This window comes from Scyliorhinus torazame, chromosome 7 (assembly GCF_047496885.1).
Source record: "Scyliorhinus torazame isolate Kashiwa2021f chromosome 7, sScyTor2.1, whole genome shotgun sequence".
Classification (NCBI taxonomy): Eukaryota; Metazoa; Chordata; class Chondrichthyes; order Carcharhiniformes; family Scyliorhinidae; genus Scyliorhinus; species Scyliorhinus torazame.
In genome coordinates, this window is record NC_092713.1 from 67,867,881 (window position 1) to 67,887,475 (window position 19,595).

The 19,595-nt window shown below is 44.4% G+C and overlaps 1 protein-coding gene across 1 annotated transcript in view; it reads right to left on the reverse strand.

The window, feature by feature from the left end:
- The window catches only part of pomgnt1 (protein O-linked mannose N-acetylglucosaminyltransferase 1 (beta 1,2-)), a 72,482-nt gene that overhangs the window by 12,260 nt on the left and 40,627 nt on the right, over nucleotides 1-19,595 (reverse strand). Inside the window, exons 10-15 of the mRNA XM_072510848.1 lie at nucleotides 16,151-16,226; nucleotides 15,494-15,577; nucleotides 14,764-14,805; nucleotides 7,096-7,154; nucleotides 6,631-6,703; nucleotides 787-915 (exon numbers count right to left, since the gene is read on the reverse strand). Coding sequence (XP_072366949.1) covers nucleotides 787-915; nucleotides 6,631-6,703; nucleotides 7,096-7,154; nucleotides 14,764-14,805; nucleotides 15,494-15,577; nucleotides 16,151-16,226 — 463 coding nt within the window. The remainder of the gene's footprint in view (nucleotides 1-786; nucleotides 916-6,630; nucleotides 6,704-7,095; nucleotides 7,155-14,763; nucleotides 14,806-15,493; nucleotides 15,578-16,150; nucleotides 16,227-19,595) is intronic.

The following is a 19,595-nucleotide window of genomic DNA, read 5'->3' on the forward strand; positions in this document are numbered from 1 at the left end:
TGGTCTGTTGCAATAGTTAACATGAGGGCACTTCAGCAGGAGGGTGAGGGCCGTAATGTAATCCCTATACCAAAAAGCGGACTTAATTTAACTTTGCCTCTAAAATGCCTTTAGATTCAATTAAATTAATTTCTCACTCAACTTTCTATATCATAAACTGGGTATAAACACAGTCCAGAACTAGTGCGAGTAAACTGATTATGTTTTTATGAGGTCATTATGGATTCTCATTAACTATTCATCAGCAATTATCTGTGAGGTAACTGTTCCAAAGTGAACAAACCTTAATAGACAGAGAAAATAGTCAATTAATGGTGAGAGCTTAAAAGGAAAGACTGCAGATAAAACTCTGGTGTATAGATGGTTTCTCATTGAAAATCCATTTAATGGCCCATTCTCTAAGGAGCAGCTTTAATCACAAGACAATAGGAACTGAGCAGAAGGAAAATTCCTTTTAACTTGGCTGGGTTCTGCATTCTTTCCCCTCCCCTTCATGTCTCATCCCCACAACTCAACAGGATTTGACTTTGTCGTTTACTGTTTGGACAGTTACACTATTGACAAATGGCTGCTAGGACACGTGTTAGCTTGAAGACAGATGTACTGCAGCTAATTTCCCCTTCATGTATTATTCTTACCTTGATGGTGAGGATAAGGACAGAACTGTTTCAGTGTTTGTCACTGACATAGGCTAATCATTTAAAATTATGCAAAATCTCAAATGTAACCATTCATAAACATTTATAATTTATGGACTACTAGGAATTGAAACGTAACAAATCCTACCTTCTCTGGTGTTGGCCACTTTGGCTCCAGCTCATCTTTATAAAGGCTCTTCTTTAAAACCCAGCCAAGCCCCGGCATGCTCTCCACTCGATAGAGCAAAGTAATGTCTTCTGCTGTGTGCTCATAACCCTAAGATTTACAAAAAATGAAATAAAATCATTAGAATACTGTTATTCCTGGAGAGTTGAGAGCAACATATAGTCAATAAGGAATATTGGCCTGGTACTTGCACAACCATTAAATCATATGTTTTTAACCTGTACAACAGCAAACAAAACAATCTTTTATCATATTATCAAGTAAGAGAGTAAATTTAAGGCATATCGACATACTTCAAAGCTGAGGTTGTTACAACCTTTTCCATTTCCTTTCCCAAAATATCTATATTATCTTCTCAAATTTGGTTTGGTGTCGTGGACTTGGAGACATCTTCACGAGAATTACTGGCGTGGCTTGTCATGTTCATAGAATCATAGTGCAGAAGGAGGCCATTCCACCCATCGAGTCTGCACCAACTCCTGAAAAGTGCACCCTATCTAGTCCCACACCTCCACCTCATCCCCGTAACCCCACCCAACCTTTTGGACACTAAGGGTCAATTTAGCACGGTCAATCCACCTAATCTGCACACCTTTGGACTGTGGGAGGAAACTGGAGCATCCAGAGGAAACCCATGCAGTCACCGGAGGCTGGAATTGAACCCGGGTCCCTGGCACTGTGAGGCAGCAGTGCTAACCATTGTGCCACTGTGCTGCCCTGTTGGTAGTGTAGTATCTCCCAATGTTTCATCAATGATTTTCTCCTTCCTCAAGGAGCAAAGTAGAGGAAACAAAGATCTGAAAGATGCTGGCAAGTTGGTTATGTTGAGTGTTCAGAACATTTAGCTGACCTACTCTGATGAAAAGCAACTGCTTGGTAGAATGTAATTCTGGTGAAGGTGTTTTTTCAAGTTCATAGAATTTTTTCACAGAATTTACAGTGCAGAAGGAGGTCATTCGGCCCATTGAGTCTGCACCGACTCTTTGAAAGAGCACCCTACCCAAGCCCACACCTCCACCCTATGCCCATAAGCCAGTAACCCCACCCAACACTAAGGGCAATTTTCAACACGAAGGGCAATTTTGCATGGCCATCCACCTAACCTGCACATCTTTGGACTGTGGGAGGAAACCGGAGCACCCGGGGAAAACCCACGCACACACGGGGAGAACGTGCAGACTCCACACAGACAGTGACCCAAGCCGGGAATCGAACCTGGGACCCTGGAGCTGTGAAGCAATTGTGCTAACCACTATGCTACCGTGCTGTCCCAAGTTCACGACACCAAACCAAATTTGAGAAGATAATATTAAATCAGGAAAGTACTGGACCATAAAACCAACCAGAAGGGGAGTGGAATGGTCTTGATCCTCCACATACGAAGTTCTAACCTCAGCCAAAAAAAAACCACACACAGAACAGTATCACCAGGCCATTCCAACACTATCTTATGACCAGTTCATTGCAGCATTGATGTATAAATCAGGGAGGAAACCCACTCACAACAGAGAAAATTGTACATGTGTTAGGAACAAGCAATTGAGGTATTCAATATGTGTTGCCAAAGAGAATGCGTGCTGAAAGCTTGATCAGAATCAGATTTTGAGCAGGTTCTTAAAAGGGTGAGAGGAAGGCAGAGAGATTTATAGGAGTGAATTCCAAAGAGTGGGGCTAGGCACCAAATACATGGGCTCTAATAGTGTGTGTGCAAAGAGGAGAGGAAGCGATAAAAGACACAAGGTATCAGTGACAGAGGAACTGAACATTTGGAAGGCCATAGGAAAGGAAAACTGAATTATGGCACTGGAGTAAGTTACAGATGTAGGAAAGGGTAAAGACATCAAGGGATAATTCTGAGAGTCTGAGATGGGCTGAGGCAGCGGCAGAAGTAAGCAACATTATGGAGGTGTAAGTAAGCAGTCTTTGTGATGGAGAGGATGAGGGCAGAGCTAAGCTCAAGGTCAAATAGGGAGTCACGGAGGAGGTTAGCCTGGTTCCACATAATATTAAAAAGGAAGGGGAATTGGCAAGGGTATAGCTCCAATAAGGGTCAAAGATGATGGCTTGGTTTGCCAAAGTTGGAGGAAATTATAGTTCATCCAAGACCAAATATTAGACAAGTACTCTGAAACCAGAGAGATAGTGAAGGGGTTAAAATAATTGTTCATTAGGTTGAGTTGAGTGTATGCACTTGTGTTTGAAGATAATGTTGTGCCTGAAGATAATGTTGTCAATGGGTGGCATGAAGACAAAGAGGAGGAAAGGGAATGATGACTCACTATTTATTGGGGGGGGGGGGGGGGGGGGGGGTGCCGAGCACAATATGTAGGAGTGTAAAGAGAAGGCATTGCTGAAGATGCACTGGCTACTAATAGATAGGCATGAATAGAACAGCCCCAGAGTTGAACAATGGAGATACGAGGAGTTGAATGACAAATTGATTATTCAAGTGTCAAAGACTGAAGAGGAATTGGGGAGGAATAATACACCAACCGTAACAGAGAACATCATTTGTTGCTTTGGTTAGGGCTATTATGGGAGAAAAAGGGATCTAAGTAGTGGGATTCAAATCAAAAGCTGTGGGAAAGTGGAGACACTGAAGGTCTAAAGAAGAATGGGCAGATAGTTGGAAGGCGAGGGATCAAAGCTGTGCTTTCATTTTTGAGGGGACTGATGCTGGATGTTTTGGAGGACAGTGAGGAAGTGGGAACAGTTCCTGAGAAGAGGAAATTCTGAGATAGCATATAGGCCGAAGAGGAAATGAGGAGGTCAGGAGATTAGTGGGAATTTGGTCAAAGGAGCAGGAAGAATCTCTTATGGACGAGATTAGCTTTGAACACATAAACGTCAGAGCTAGGATATGGTGGAAGCTGGGGAGCAAGGGTTCAGATGCAGAAGTAGAAAGCTGAAATGATTGGCTCCATCTTGATAATATTAAATAAATTGGTCCCTTTCATTGATCAGTCGAGAAAAGGCTGAAGGGATAAGGAGAGGTGGATTTAAGGAAGCAGTCCATCATGGGGAATTGGTCTCCAAGGATAGAATAGGTTTTGTGAAGGGTCGGCAGTTCTCCAGCAACATTAGGAGGCTGTTAAATGTAGTAATGACTCGGTTGGAGGGTGGGCACCGGAGGCTATTGTATCCATGGATGAGGAGAAGGCCTTTCACTGGGTAGACTGGAGGTACCTACTTGAGATTTTGGGTAGGTTTGGGTTAAGTTTGTGGCGTGGGTTCGTCTTTTGTATGCGTCTCCGGTGGCAAGTGTGCATATGAACGAGACGGGTTCAGGATACTTTGGGCTACACAGGGGAACCCGCTGTCGCCGTTGTTATTTGAGTTGGCGATTGAGCCTTTGGCAATGGCCCTTCGGGGGCCAGCCGAGTGGCAAGGGATTGTGGGAGGAGGCAGGGAGCACCAGTTGTTGCTGTACGCAGACGACCTGCTGTTGTTTGTGTCAGACCCGCTGGAGAGTATGGGCAGAATCATGGGTCTGCTGAAGAGGTTTGGGGCCTTCTCCGGGCATTAGCTCAATATAGGGAAGGGCGAGGTGTTTCCAGTGAATGCAGTGGTGTGGGGCCCAATTTGGGGGCGCTACTGTTTAAGGTGGCAAGAGAGTGGTTTAGGTATTTGAGGATTCAGGTGACAAATGAGTGGGCCACAATGCACGGGTGGAACTTGACAGCAATAGTGGGGGAGGTCAAGGGGGAACTCAAGAGGTGGGCTGCTTCGTACTTGACGTTGGCAGGAAGGTTGCAGGTGGTAAAGATGAATGTGCTGCCAAGGTTCCTGGTTGTCCTTCAGACCCTCCCGATCTTTCTCCCCAAGGCCTTTTTCCAGAGGGTGGAGGCACTGATCTTGGAGATTCTATGGCGGGAAAGGAACCGAGGGTGAAGAGGGCTCTGTTACAGAGACAGAGACGGAGGGGGGGGGTTGGCGTCCCCAAACCTGATGTATTATTACTGGACTGCGAACATGGAGAAGGTGAGACATTGGTTTGGGGGGGGGGGCGGAAATCAAGTTGGAGGAGTCCTGCAGGGGCTCCAGTTTGAGGGCCTTGGTGACAGCCCCATTGCTGTGGGTACCACAGGTTTAAGCCAGGGGAGATGGATGAGATGGATGGGAAATGGAGGAAGGCGAAGCTAGAGCGGGTTATAGATATGATCTCAGAGGGGAAGCTTGTGGGGCTGGACGAGCTACGGGAGAGGTTTGAGCTATCGAGGGGTAGCGAGTTTAGGTACATGCAGGTGCGGTAATTTGTGCGAAAGGAGAGGCAGACATTCCCCCAGCTACTGGAGTACACGTTATTGAAGCAACTGCTGCTCCCCGACGATTTGGGGAAGGCAGGATTGGGGGACATATATGGGTGGTTGGGGGAGCAGGGCAAGGCACAGGTGGTGAGGATAAAGTGTAAGCGGGAGGAGGAGTTGGGGAGGGAAAAAGGTTGGGGATTCTGGTGTGAGGTGATGCGGCAAGTGAACTCAACCTCCTCCTGCGCGAGGATGAGCTTGATTTAGTTCAAGGTGGTGCACAGGGTACACATGACTCGGGCAAGGATGAGTGGGTTCTTCCAGCGGGTGGCTGATGGATGTAAGAAGTGTGGGCGGGGCCCAGAAAATCATGCGCACATGTTCTGGGGCTGCGAGAAGCTGGAGAGCTTTTGGGAGGCGGTGTTCAGGATGTTATCCAGGGTAGTGGGGGCTGAGCCCAGATCTTATAGTGGCAATCATAGGGGTTTCGGAGGAGCCGGGGCTGCTGGAGGGGAAGAGGGCCGATTTCATGACCTTCGCCTCTCTGATTGCCCGGCGAAGGATCGTTTGGAATTGGGAGTTTGTGGATGCCGACGAGGTTGGTGGTATAGCTGGGACACCTGTACAACTTTCTCTGGTTGGAGAAGATTAAGTTCGAGTTGCAGGGGTCAGAAGAGGGTTTTGAGGCACGGTAGAGGCCGTTCATGACCTTATTTGAGGAGTTGTTCGTTGCGGGAGGTGGGGCAGAGATTAAAGAGGAAAAAAAAACTGTTGACTGTGTTTAAATGGACTGTGCATTCTGTTGATGTTGTGTATGTTTGGAATAAAATATATTTTTAAAAAGGTAATGGAGAATTGATTAAAAAGCCCAAGGTTATCTAGGCTCTCCAGAATGATCCTGGAGTTTTGGCAGGAGAAAGGGGCCCGCTACAGCTTTATCTTCCAATCAGGTCTCGAGAACTCAAATAATTTATAATAACAACCTAGCTACATTTCCTGTTTACACATTTAGTTAATACCAGATTAATACAATGAAACAAGGATGCTGGAAGCAAATCAGTTATATTAAAGAGACAGCACCATTGATCTGTTTGAGCAGAACTCAAAAGAATATAAAAAATAGAATCATAACTTTTAGTCCCCCAAGGCGTCATACCCAGGGGTTGGAGGGTGTTTAGTAGAATTTGTAGAATTAAAACCACTTCTAACTTCTGGGTAACTGTTGTACGGATTATCCATGGGACCACACCTCCACCGTCCCAGCTACCCACTGCCCACTACACCACCACCCTTCCAGCTACACCCCCCAAATCCCATTGCCCTCCCCATTCCCCAAATACACCCACCCTAACTGCTGCAGTATCCCTAATACGAGTCCTTCCAACTGCTGCCCCCACCTCCCAACTAAACCTCACCCTCTCACACCCTCTCCCCTCACCCCCCCCCCACCCACTAACCATCTATAGATTCACACACCCCACACAGCAAAAAGCCCCTCAACATTCCCCCAAATCCATATGCAAGTTAACTTAAACTTATCCAAATACAATTGCCCTACCTGATCATTCCAAGCGGATATGCAGTACAGACTTTCATCATCTTCAAGTAAGTGGATTGTTTGGCTGAGAAAACTAGCAAAACAAATGTAGATGTGTTAAGTTCGATACTTAGCTACTGATACAGAATTTAACATAATCCTGCAGCAAATGTACAGTTAGTTCCAAATATTTCTGCTGCACAAATATAAACTTGTGCCATGTACTCTGATCAGTTAAACTCTGGGATATTATCACAGAATGGCCTCATTCTGCACTGTACGAATTCTATGATTCAATTAAACAATCAGAATTTGGAGAAGAGTATTTTGAAGAGAAAAACATTAAGTAAGTTCAAAAAGCCTCAACTGATCTACAATAGTAGAAAGTAAAATCTAATGACTATAAATAAATTGATGTTTTACAACACTGAGTTTAGCTCGGTTTAGCTGAAATTGAGGAAAACAGAATTTGTACTTTGTATTCACCTGAAGAAGTCCACTGAAATATCCAAGTCTTCCTCCAGTACCACAGCAAACTTTGCATCCTAAACAGAAAACATCCCCAGGAGTACAGATTTTAGTTTATGCAAAAACAAACTAATTATAAACTACAATTGCTGAACAATGTAACATTTAGGTTTCATTTTATAATAGTTAAACCATGTTTAAAAAAAGGTCAAATATCGATCAGCATCCAGGACGCAAAAGGATCATCTCTAGAACACTTCTCATACAATCCCTACATTGCAGAAAGCCATTTGGCCCATCAAGATTGCACTGACCTTCAGAAAGAGCACCCTACCTAGGCCAACTCCCCCACCCCAACCTTATAATGCTGCGCATTGATCATGGCCAGCCACCTAACCTGCACATCTTTGAATCATGGGAAGAAACCAGAGCACCCAAAGGAAACCCACGTAGACACGGAGAGAATGTGCAAACTCCACACAGTCACCCAAGGCTGGAATCAAACCCAGGACCCTGGCACTATGAGGCAGCCTTGCTAACCACTGTGCCACCATATTATTAAGGGATGAATGAGGCTAAGAGATATAAAACATACTTAGAGATTGTAGCCAGTTAAAATGGCTAACTCGCGATTTAGAATGGCTAACTCCCGATTTAAAATGGCGAATGGCAAAGGCTGATGGGAAAGTTAGCCAACAGGACACAAACGAGCAGCTGCAGTGTGTATTTACCTCTGGAAAGGCCAGACAAGATCGATACCAGCAACCATCAGCATAACAAAACACCAGCCACCTGCATATTAATGAGCAATCCCCGGGAACAATGAACAACATTTAGACACATAAAGCCAAACCAGACTCTTTGGCGCCAGCAGAAGCCTACACAAAGGGAGGTGAACGACCACCTCAGGACCGCCCATCGATCAGGGAACCGCTCCAGCATTGGAGAAAATCGAACCAAGTGATTGGGACAAAGTCCAATCACTTGGAACCAGGTACAGGGTCCGCCCCGAAAGGCGGGAAGCCCCTGGGGACTATAAGAATCAAGCCCAAGTTCAAATTGTTCTTCTTGACCGGGTCACTCAGCAACGCGAACCAACCCTTGACAGTGACCGGTTCAGCCGCTGCCGATATCCAGTAAGTCTTACTTCAACGCTCGCTACGAGATAGGCGCTCCTAGCTACCAATCTGTACCAACTTCGAATCCCGCAGGCTCAGAACCCGAACGAAAGGCCATTTGTTTCCCTGACCTGGTGGGCCAGTTCCAAGTTAAGTATAGGCCTGTTAGCTGTAGAAGTAACTTAGACGTAGAATTTGTACATGAGTAGTGATTACTGTGTACAATAAATGTGCTTTGATTTCATAGAATCATAGATTCATGGAATTTACAGTGCAGAAGGAGGCCATTCGGCCCATCGAGTCTGCACCGGCTCTTGGAAAGAGCACCTTACCCAAGGCCAACACCGCCACCCTATCCCCATAACTCAGTAACCCCAACCAACACTAACGGCAATTTTGGACACTAAGGGCAATTTATCATGGCCAATCCACCTAACCTGCACATCTTTGGACTGTGGGAGGAAACCGGAGCACCCGGAGGAAACCCACGCACACACGGGGAGGATGTGCAGACTCCGCACAGACAGTGACCCAAACTGGAATTGAACCTGGGACCCTGGAGCTGTGAAGCAATTGTGCTATCCACAAGGCTACCATGCCTTCTTACTAAGCGGTGTCTTGGATTATTGATCACTACTCGGACTTGAACTACGTGGCGGTATCATGAAGATACCTGGCGACTCAAAAGCAAAGGTGATAAAACAGAGCAATTAAACTAAGGCAAAGTTAGCAACAAGATATTTTATGTACACCTGGATTGAAGAAACTGGAAGGGGATGGGCAATTCTTGGTGGACATTGTGCACACCAGGGTGGAGAGGAGATAGACAGAGCAGTGAGGGGGAGGGGAGATGGATAAACTAATTAATTAATTAGTGATGGCTGGTCAGGTGATGTGCTTGAGCTGCTTGATGTGGGAGCTGGCAGATCCCATTGCGAGCTGCAGCGGCCACATCTGCAGTAAGTGTTGGCTGCTCGAAGAGCTCCGGCTCAGAGTTGATGAGCTGGAGTCTGAGCTTCAAACACTGAGGCACATATGGGAGGGGGAGACTTACCTGGACACTGTGTTTCAGGAGGCAGTCACACCTGTCAGAGTAAGTAGTTTAAATCCTGCCAGTGGCCAGGGACAGCAGGGTGTGACTGCAAGTCAGGCAGGTAAAGGGAACCAGCAGTCAGGAACTCAGGAGCCTCAGCCCTTGACCCTGTCCAACAGGTATGAGGCACTTGCTCCCTGTGTGGATGGCGAACAGGGCTGCAGGAAGGATGAGTCAGCTGACCAAGGCACCATGGTTCAGCAGGCCATTCAAGGGGAGGGAGTAAATAGGCAAGTTGTAGTTGTAGGGGATTCTATTATCAGGGGGATAGATAGTATCCTTTGTGAGCAGGATAAAGAGTCCCGCATGGTATGTTGCCTGCCCGGTGCTAGGGTGCGGGACATCTCTGACCGGCTTGAAAGGATACTGGAGAGGGAGGGGGAGGATCCAGTTGTTGTGGTCCATGTCGGTACCAACAACATAGGCAAGTCTAGAAAAGAGGACCTGTTTAAAGATTATAAAGAGCTAGGATTCAAATTAAAAAACAGGTCCTCAAGGGTCATAATCTCCGAATTACTGCCCGAGCCATGTGCAAATTGGCATAGGGAGGCAAGAATAAGGGAAGTTAACACGTGGCTGAAAGAGTGGTGTGGGAAAGAGGGGTTCCTTTTAATGGGACACTGGCATCAGGTTTGGGACAGGGGGGACCTATACCATTGGGATGGTCTCCACCTGAACCGAGCTGGGACCAGTGTTCTGGCGAAAAGAGTAAATAGGGTGGTCAATAGGACTTTAAACCAGAGATTGGGGGGGGGGGAAGGGAAAGTCAGGGAACCAAGAGGTGAAGTAATCAGTGGGAAGCGTAGCTGCTTAGGAATACAAAAAAAGCACGAAAAGACAGAACTCAGGAGAGGTTACGATAGTCCCCATCCCACAAAATATGACACAGTGTATGGAAAGGCTCAGTAAACCTAGGTCCACCACACTAAGAAAACAAAAAGGGACGGTCAATAGAGAATTAAAGGTGCTATATTTAAATGCGCGCAGTGTACGGAACAAGGTAGATGAGCTTGTGGCCCAGATTGTGACTGGCAGGTATGATGTGGTAGGCATCACAGAGACGTGGTTGCAGGGGGTTCAGGACTGGCATTTAAACATCCAGGGATTCACAACCTATCGAAAAGACAGAGAGGTGGGCAGAGGGGGCGGGGTTGCCTTGTTAATTAGGAATGAAATTAAATCAATAGCACTGAACGACATAGGGTCAGATGATGTGGAGTCTGTGTGGATTGAGTTGAGGAACCACAAAGGCAAAAAAAAACATAATGGGAGTTATGTACAGGCCTCCTAACAGTGGTCAGGACCAGGGGCACAAAATGCACCACAAAATAGAAAGTGCATGTCAGAAAGGCAAGGTCACAGTGATCATAGAGGACTTCAATATGCAGGTGGACTGGGTAAATAATGCTGCCAGTGGACCCAAGGAAAGGGAATTCAATGAATGTTTACAGGAGGGCTTTTTGGAACAGCTTGTGATGGAGCCCACGAGGGGACAGGCCATTCTGGACTTCAGTGTTATGTAATGAGCCAGACTTGATTAAAGATCTTAAAGTAAGGGAACACTTAGGAGGCAGTGATCATAATATGGTAGAATTCAATCTCCAATTTGAAAGAAAGAAGGTAGAATCAGATGTAAAGGTGTTACTGTTAAATAAAGGTAACTAAGGGGGATGAGGGAGGAACTGACGAAAATCGACTGGGAGCAGAACCTAGTGGGAAAGACAGTAGAACAGCAATGGCAGGAGTTTCTGGGAGTAATTGAGGACACAGGACAGAGGTTCATCCCAAAGAAAAGAAAGGTTATCAGAGGGGGGATTAGGCAGCCATGGCTGACAAAGGAAGTTAGGGAATGCATCAAAGCAAACGAGAAAGCCTATAATGTGGCAAAGAGTAATGGGAAGTCAGGAGATTGGGAAGGCTACAAAAACAAACAGAGGATAACAAAGAGAGAAATAAGGAAAGAGAGGATCAATTATGAAGGTAGGCTAGCCAGTAACATTAAGAATGATAGTAAAAGTTTCTTTAAATACATTAAAAACAAACGGGAGGCAAAAGTAGACATTGGGCCGCTCCAAAATGACGCTGGTAATCTAGTGATGGGAGACAAGGAAATGGCTGAGGAACTAAATAAGTACTTTGCATCAGTCTTCACAGTAGAAGACATGAGTAATATCCCAACAATTCAGGAGAGTCAGGGGGCAGAGTTGAATATGGTAGCCATCACAAAGGAGAAAGTGCTAGAGAAACTAAGAGGTCTAAAAATTGATAAATCTCCAGGCCCAGATGGGTTACATCCTAGAGTTCTAAAGGAGATAGCTGAAGAAATAGTGGAGGCGTTAGTTATGATCTTTCAAAAGTCACTGGAGTTAGGGAAAGTCCCAGAGGATTGGAAAATCGTAACCCCCCTGTTCAAGAAGGGAACAAGGAAAAAGATGGAAAATTATCGGTCAATTAGCCTAACCTCGGTTGTTGGCAAAATTCTAGAATCCATTGTTAAGGATGAGATTTCTAAATTCTTGGAAGTGCAGGGTCGGATTAGGACAAGTCAGCATGGATTTAGTAAGGGGAGCTCGTGCCTGACAAAGCTGTTAGAGTTCTTTGAAGAGATAACAAATAGGTTAGACCAAGGAGAGCCAATGGATGTTATCTATCTTGACTTCGAAAAGGCCTTTGATAAGGTGCCTCACGGGAGACTGCTGAGTAAAATAAGGGCCCATGGTATTCGAGGCAAGGTACATGGATTGACGATTGGCTGTCAGGCAGAAGGCAGAGAGTTGGGATAAAAGGTTCTTTTTCGGAATAGCAACCGGTGATGAGTGGTGTCCCGCAGGGTTCAGTGTTGGGGCCACAGCTGTTCTCTTTATATATTAACGATCTAGATGACGGGACTGAGGGCATTCTAGCTAAGTTTGCCGATGATACAAAGATAGGTGGAGGGGCAGGTAGTATGGAGGAGGTGGGGAGGCTGCAGAAAGATTTAGACAGTTTAGGAGAGTGGTCCAAGAAATGGCTGATGAAATTCAACATGGGCAAGTGCGAGGTCTTGCACTTTGGAAAAAAGAATAGAGGCATGGACTATTTTCTAAACGGTGACAAAATTCATAATGCTGAAGTGCAAAGGGACTTGGGAGTCCTCGTCCAGGATTCTCTAAAGGTAAACTTGCAGGTTGAGTCCGTAATTAAGAAAGCAAATGCAATGTTGTCATTTATCTCAAGAGGCTTGGAATATAAAAGCAGGGATGTACTTCTGAAGCTTTATAAAGCATTAGTTAGGCCCCATTTAGAATACTGTGAGCAATTTTGGGCCCCACACCTCAGGAAGGACATACTGGCACTGGAGCGGGTCCAGCGGAGATTCACACAGATGATCCCAGGAATGGTAGGCCTAACATACGATGAACGTCTGAGGATCCTGGGATTATATTCATTGGAGTTTAGGAGGTTGAGGGGAGATCTAATAGAAACTTACAAGATAATGAATGGCTTAGATAGGGTGGACGTAGGGAAGTTGTTTCCATTAGCAGGGGAGACTAGGACCCAGGGGCACAGCCTTAGAATAAAAGGGAGTCACTTTAGAACAGAGATGAGGAGAAATTTCCTCAGCCAGAGTGGTGGGTCTGTGGAATTCATTGCCACAGAGGGCGGTGGAGGCCGGGACGTTGAGTGTCTTTAAGACAGAAGTTGATAAATTCTTGATTTCTCGAGGAATTAAGGGTTATGGAGAGAGAGCGGGTAAATGGAGTTGAAATCAGCCATGATTGAATGGTGGAGTGGACTTGATGGGCCGAATGGCCTTACTTCCGCTCCTATGTCTTATGGTCTTAATTAAAAAAATGCAAGAATAGCGCAATAATAGTGGCTGATATCAGATTGGCATAAAGATAATGTATGTGATCAAAGAGGAAACTGTCTTTTTTGAAGAATTCATTCAGGAATGCTTCCTATTTTAGTAGGATTCCAGCCCAACTAAAGTACAAAGCATTAAAACAAAGTCACATTGAACTCAAAATGTTAACTTTGTTTCTTTCTCCACAGATGCTGCAAAACCAGATGAGTATTTCCATCACGGTCTGTTTTTAATAAGGAAGAAAGCATTATTTACTTTAGTGCTGGAAAATAAGTAGGAGAAAACAAAGGATTGGGACAGGAGAACAATCAAAAAATGACCAACACAAAGAAAAAAACGTTAATAAGACTTGAAAATAGGAAATTTCAACAGACAAGATCAGATCAGATGCAGGCACAACAATGACTTATAGTGTATGAAGAAATCTATCCGCATTGCTGGAAGTTTGGTCGACAACCAGGAAACAAATTTACTGCAATGGGTGTTGCCCAAAGTGGAGAAGCTAGAAATGCATCCCAGAAGTCAGTACAAAGTTCATTTCTGTTCTCAATATATATTGTTGACAGAATTGGGTAGAAAGAATAATATTTCATTTTGCTGATGGCACAAAAGCAGGGGTCTGACAAAGTGACAAGGGCCTGTAATTATCAGGAAGATAAGACCGGTTAGCAGAGCAGAAAAATAGGCAGAACATATAATTCCATGTGGACAAGTGTGCGGTGATCAGTTTAAAAGGAAAAATAAGGAATAGGAGTATACACTTGATTGAAAAATACTAAACAGTTTGGATGAGCCGAGATGCCTGACGGCTCAGATGTATAATTCCAAGTTCTGCTACAGGTAGATAAAACTATTAGAGGCTAAAAGCATCTTGGGTTCAATAAAAAAGGGGACAAATTCCACAGAAAGAAATAATGATAAATTTGTGTTCAACGTTGGTTATGCCACAGTTAAAGTATGCTGTATAGATTTAGGTCACTATTGTAGAAAAACCATTAGAGCATGGAGAGCACACAGCATGGACGGAAAACTATGATAATAAGGGGGAGGTTTGAGACAGGGGATTATTACCACTGGGGCACAGAAGGGCAAGAAGAGACATAGTTTTTAAAATTAAGTGTTTTAATAGATTGAATTTTTAAAAAAGACAGCCTCGGAAGTAGGTGATGAAAGGTCATCAATTTAAAAGCAGGAAAACTGAGAACAGGGATATTAATGCAGTGAGTTGATGGAACAGGGATTTTATTTTTAATGCAGTGAGTTGATGGAGCGTGGTATGCTTTACCAGAGGGAGTAGTTGGGGCAGCAACCACTTCACCTTTTGTAGGAAAATTGGATAAATACTTCATGCAATGAGAACAGGGCAGTGGGATTCTGAGTTGCTCAAGTGAAGAATCAGCATAGATATTGTGGAACAAATTGCCTCCTTTTATGATGGACATTTCTATGGTTTTATCCCACGTGACAGATCAAACTAAAAGCTGAAAACAGATTCCATAAATCAAATTACAAGTTTTGCTATGTATTTTCATTTATCAACACCACTGCTGTAACATTATTAAAGAGGAACAAAACGGTTATCATTTAAAAAAAAAAACCTCAAATTCAGAAATGTTTCCATTGCTTACCGGATGTAAATTGAATGTGGCAGTCAAACTGGCTTTGTAATGCTGTGTATATGGAGAGGGGAAAAAAAACCAAAAGAAATGTTATCGTGATGCAAATTCAGTATGTATTTAGATCAATTATGATAATTATTGATGCTGTAGTTAATGCAGGTGGAGTAGGCAGGAACCCAGCTTGTACAGAGGTGAAGTCACAGAAAACAATGGGCGGAACATTACGGTCCTGTTGTACCAGGGGGCAGGGCCATAAAATGCAGCGAGCGGTCCATCAACTTTGGCGGGACTGAAAATCCTACCAGCGTAAAATTCCACCTTATGGGCGGAAATCTCAAGTCTGGTCCGTGGCAGAACGCATTGCGAGAGGACGGAAAATTTGGCCTTCCAGCCAAAACGCTATTCACTCTCATCGGCAGTGGAAAACCCCAGCCGTGAACAAGGATGGGAGATTTTGGCTTATGTCTTATGCAGGGTTCCTTAGTAATTTTACCACAGTAACCATTTCATCCAGCTAGCTAATGATTCTGTCCCACATAATAGTTTAAAACGGAAATATCTCTTGTTCAAATTCCGTATGGAACCCAAATGCTGACAAACACCAATTTCTACATAATTCTTTTCACCTTCAAGTTACTCATCATTATGGGAAAAGACAATCTAGCTGTACTTTGTTGGCAGAGGATAAAACAGCAAAACCCAGAAGGTAAACCACATTACAGAAACTTGAAACTGATACCTGAGAGACTCGAGCATTCTTAATACTAATGGGCGTGTGTTGAACACCCTTCAGGCCAAAGAGCTCCACCACATCCATTGGTTCCTGGTCAAGAAAAATATTCAGTAATAAAGTATTTCAGACTTGTAAGTACACATGGTCATTTATTTTGAAATTTATATTTAACTCTTTGCAAGGCTTAAATAAGGGCTTAATCATTATATATCACAAGTCATTCTATTTCAAAACTAAAAGCATTCTAGAAACATGAATAATATCTGTTGGGTCACTGTAGACTATACACGAGGGAGATGGACCTGGTGTAGAGGGGAAACTATGCCTGTTGGCCAGAGAGAAATGAACAAATGCAGCTACTGCTAAGCATCTGGGTTATTTATCTTTCCAAAGATTGGCACTGTAGGATTTAAATTGCATCATTGATGTGACAAATTAGATGACGATTTTATTTTAATTTGCACGTAACAGTTTAAGTGTATTAGCAGTGATCTCTGAAATGACCTGCTAGTTGTTTCTATTACAGTTAATTTAGTCTCAACATAGTCAAAAGAAAAATAACTCAAGCTCTGTGTGATTATTTCATCAAAGGAACTTAGATTTTTACAATGAGTCTGTTAATAAGGAGTCTGTTAATAATAAACAACAGTAGCAACTTCTCACCTCATAGTAGCCATCTATGAAGACAACGATCATCTCTGGGTTTACACCCTGTGCAGACAGTAATGAGCGCAACATTCTGCAAGAAAAGTTTAATTCAAGATCGGTTATTCATACTGGTCATCTCGTCATCAGGTCAGTAAATTAACTTGGGCAGTATAAACAGATCAAAAATGGAAAATATTTCCTTTAAAAAAATAAAAAAATTTAGAGAACCCAATTCTTTCTTTTCCAATTAAGGGACAATTTAGTGTGGCCAATTCACCTACCAGGCACATCTTTGGGTTGTGGGGGGTGAGGCCCACGCAGACACGGGGAGAATGTGCAAACTCTACACGACAGTGACCCGGAGCCGGGATCGATCCCGGGTCCTCGGCATCATGAGGCAGCAGTGCTAACCACTGCACCACCGTGTCGCTTCCTCTACTTCGAACAATGATTGAGTTTTTTCTCAAAATGCACTGGTCTCTGCCTCAATATCCATGCCAAAACACTCAAGGCTACAATGATTCTGCAAAGAGTAATTTCTCTTAGCTCCTCTGTGGCAATTTTTAATTGATGTCCCCCATCATCGACACCCTTGCGGAGGAAATAGCTTTTCCCAATTCCCCCCATTAAAACCTTCACAGTTACTAAATCTCCTCTTTGCCTTCTCTGTATCAGAAGTAAGTAGGTTCAGACCATTTATCCAGATGGATTGAGAAAGATCTTTATCCTCTTCTGAGAATTTTGAAGAAACACTTCACTTAACATCACCTTTTCTCAGGTTTCCCTGAAGAGAGACCATGCTGTGCCCACTGGTCAAGGATTCTAGTTATCCCACTGATATGACAAACTGGACTTAGTTTTCATTTGTATTTGCACTTGGCAGTCTGGTTGGATCATTTATGTATTAGTACTGACTTCCAGTGACTCAGTCCAAAATCATCCCATACCGCTGCTCATTCTGGACTCTCCCATTTACACAATGTTTACTTACTTCTTTATCAGAGCCCACTTTGATTATTGCACACCAGTATTAAAAAGAGAACCCTTTGGAGACATTTCACAGCCAATTTGCCTTCTCTGTTTTCCAGTGACTCTGCCAACTAACTTCACAACGTTGTCTGGTGGGCACGGGAGCAATAGGTCAGAAGGTGAGAGCATTGAGGGAGAACTAGGGAATAGGGACAGTGTGGCTCTGAGGCAGAGCAGACGGGGAGAAGTTGCTGAACACAGCGGGTCTGGTGGCCTGAAGTGCATATGTTTTAATGCAAGGAGCATTACGGGTAAGGCAGATGAACTTAGAGCTTGGATTACTACTTGGAACTATGATGTTGTTGCCATTACAGAGACCTGGTTGAGGGAAGGGCAGGATTGGCAGCTAAACGTTCCAGGATTTAGATGTTTCAGGCGGATAGAGGGGGATGTAAAAGGGGAGGTGGAGTTGTGCTACTTGTTCGGGAGAATATCACAGCTATACTGCGAGAGGACACCTCAGAGGGCAGTGAGGCTATATGGGTAGAGATCAGGAATAAGAAGGGTGCAGTCACAATGTTGGGGGTATACAACAGGCCTCCCAACAGCCAGCGGGAGATAGAGGAGCAGATAGGTAGACAGATTTTGGAAAAGAGTAAAAACAACAGGGTTGTGGTGATGGGAGACTTCAACTTCCCCAATATTGACTGGGACTCACTTAGTGCCAGGGGCTTAGACGGGGCGGAGTTTGTAAGGAGCATCCAGGAGGGCTTCTTAAAACAATATGTAAACAGTCCAACTAGGGAAGGGGCGGTACTGGACCTGGTATTGGGGAATGAGCCCGGCCAGGTGGTAGATGTTTCAGTAGGGGAGCATTTCGGTAACAGTGACCACAATTCAGTAAGTTTTAAAGTACTGGTGGACAAAGATAAGAGTGGTCCGAGGATGAATGTGCTAAATTGGGGGAAGGCTAATTATAACAATATTAGGCGGGAACTGAAGAACATAGATTGGGGGCGGATGTTTGAGGGCAAATCAACATCTGACATGTGGGAGGCTTTCAAGTGTCAATTGAAAGGAATACAGGACCGGCATGTTCCTGTGAGGAAGAAAGATAAATACGGCAATTTTCGGGAACCTTGGATGACGAGTGATATTGTAGGCCTCGTCAAAAAGAAAAAGGAGGCATTTGTCAGGGCTAAGAGGCTGGGAACAGACGAAGCCTGTGTGGCATATAAGGAAAGTAGGAAGGAACTTAAGCAAGGAGTCAGGAGGGCTAGAAGGGGTCACGAAAAGTCATTAGCAAATAGGGTTAAGGAAAATCCCAAGGCTTTTTACACGTACATAAAAAGCAAGAGGGTAGCCAGGGAAAGGGTTGGCCCACTGAAGGATAGGCAAGGGAATCTATGTGTGGAGCCAGAGGAAATGGGCGAGGTACTAAATGAATACTTTGCATCAGTATTCACCAAAGAGAAGGAATTGGTAGATGTTGAGTTTGGAGAAGGGGGTGTAGATAGCCTGGGTCACATTGTGATCCAAAAAGACGAGGTGTTGGGTGTCTTAAAAAATATTAAGGTAGATAAGTCCCCAGGGCCTGATGGGATCTACCCCAGAATACTGAAGGAGGCTGGAGAGGAAATTGCTGAGGCCTTGACAGAAATCTTTGGATCCTCGCTGTCTTCAGGGGATGTCCCGGAGGACTGGAGAATAGCCAATGTTGTTCCTCTGTTTAAGAAGGGTAGCAAGGATAATCCCGGGAACTACAGGCCGGTGAGCCTTACTTCAGTGGTAGGGAAATTACTGGAGAGAATTCTTAGAGACAGGATCTACTCCCATTTGGAAGCAAATGGACGTATTAGTGAGAGGCAGCACGGTTTTGTGAAGGGGAGGTCGTGTCTCACTAACTTGATAGAGTTTTTCGAGGAGGTCACTAAGATGATTGATGCAGGTAGGGCAGTAGATGTTGTCTATATGGACGTCAGTAAGGCCTTTGACAAGGTCCCTCATGGTAGACGAGTACAAAAGGTGAAGTCACACGGGATCAGGGGTGAACTGGCAAGGTGGATACAGAACTGGCTAGGCCATAGAAGGCAGTGGGTAGCAATGGAGGGATGCTTTTCTAATTGGAGGGCTGTGACCAGTGGTGTTCCACAGGGATCAGTGCTGGGACCTTTGCTGTTTGTAGTATATATAAATGATTTGGAGGAAAATGTAACTGGTCTGATTAGTAAGTTTGCAGATGACACAAAGGTTGGTGGAATTGCGGATAGCGATGAGGACTGTCTGAGGATACAGCAGGATTTAGATTGTCTGGAGACTTGGGCGGAGAGATGGCAGATGGAGTTTAATCCGGACAAATGTGAGGTAATGCATTTTGGAAGGTCTAATGCAGGTAGGGAATATACAGTGAATGGTAGAACCCTCAAGAGTATTGAAAGTCAAAGAGATCTAGGAGTACTGGTCCACAGGTCATTGAAAGGGGCAACACAGG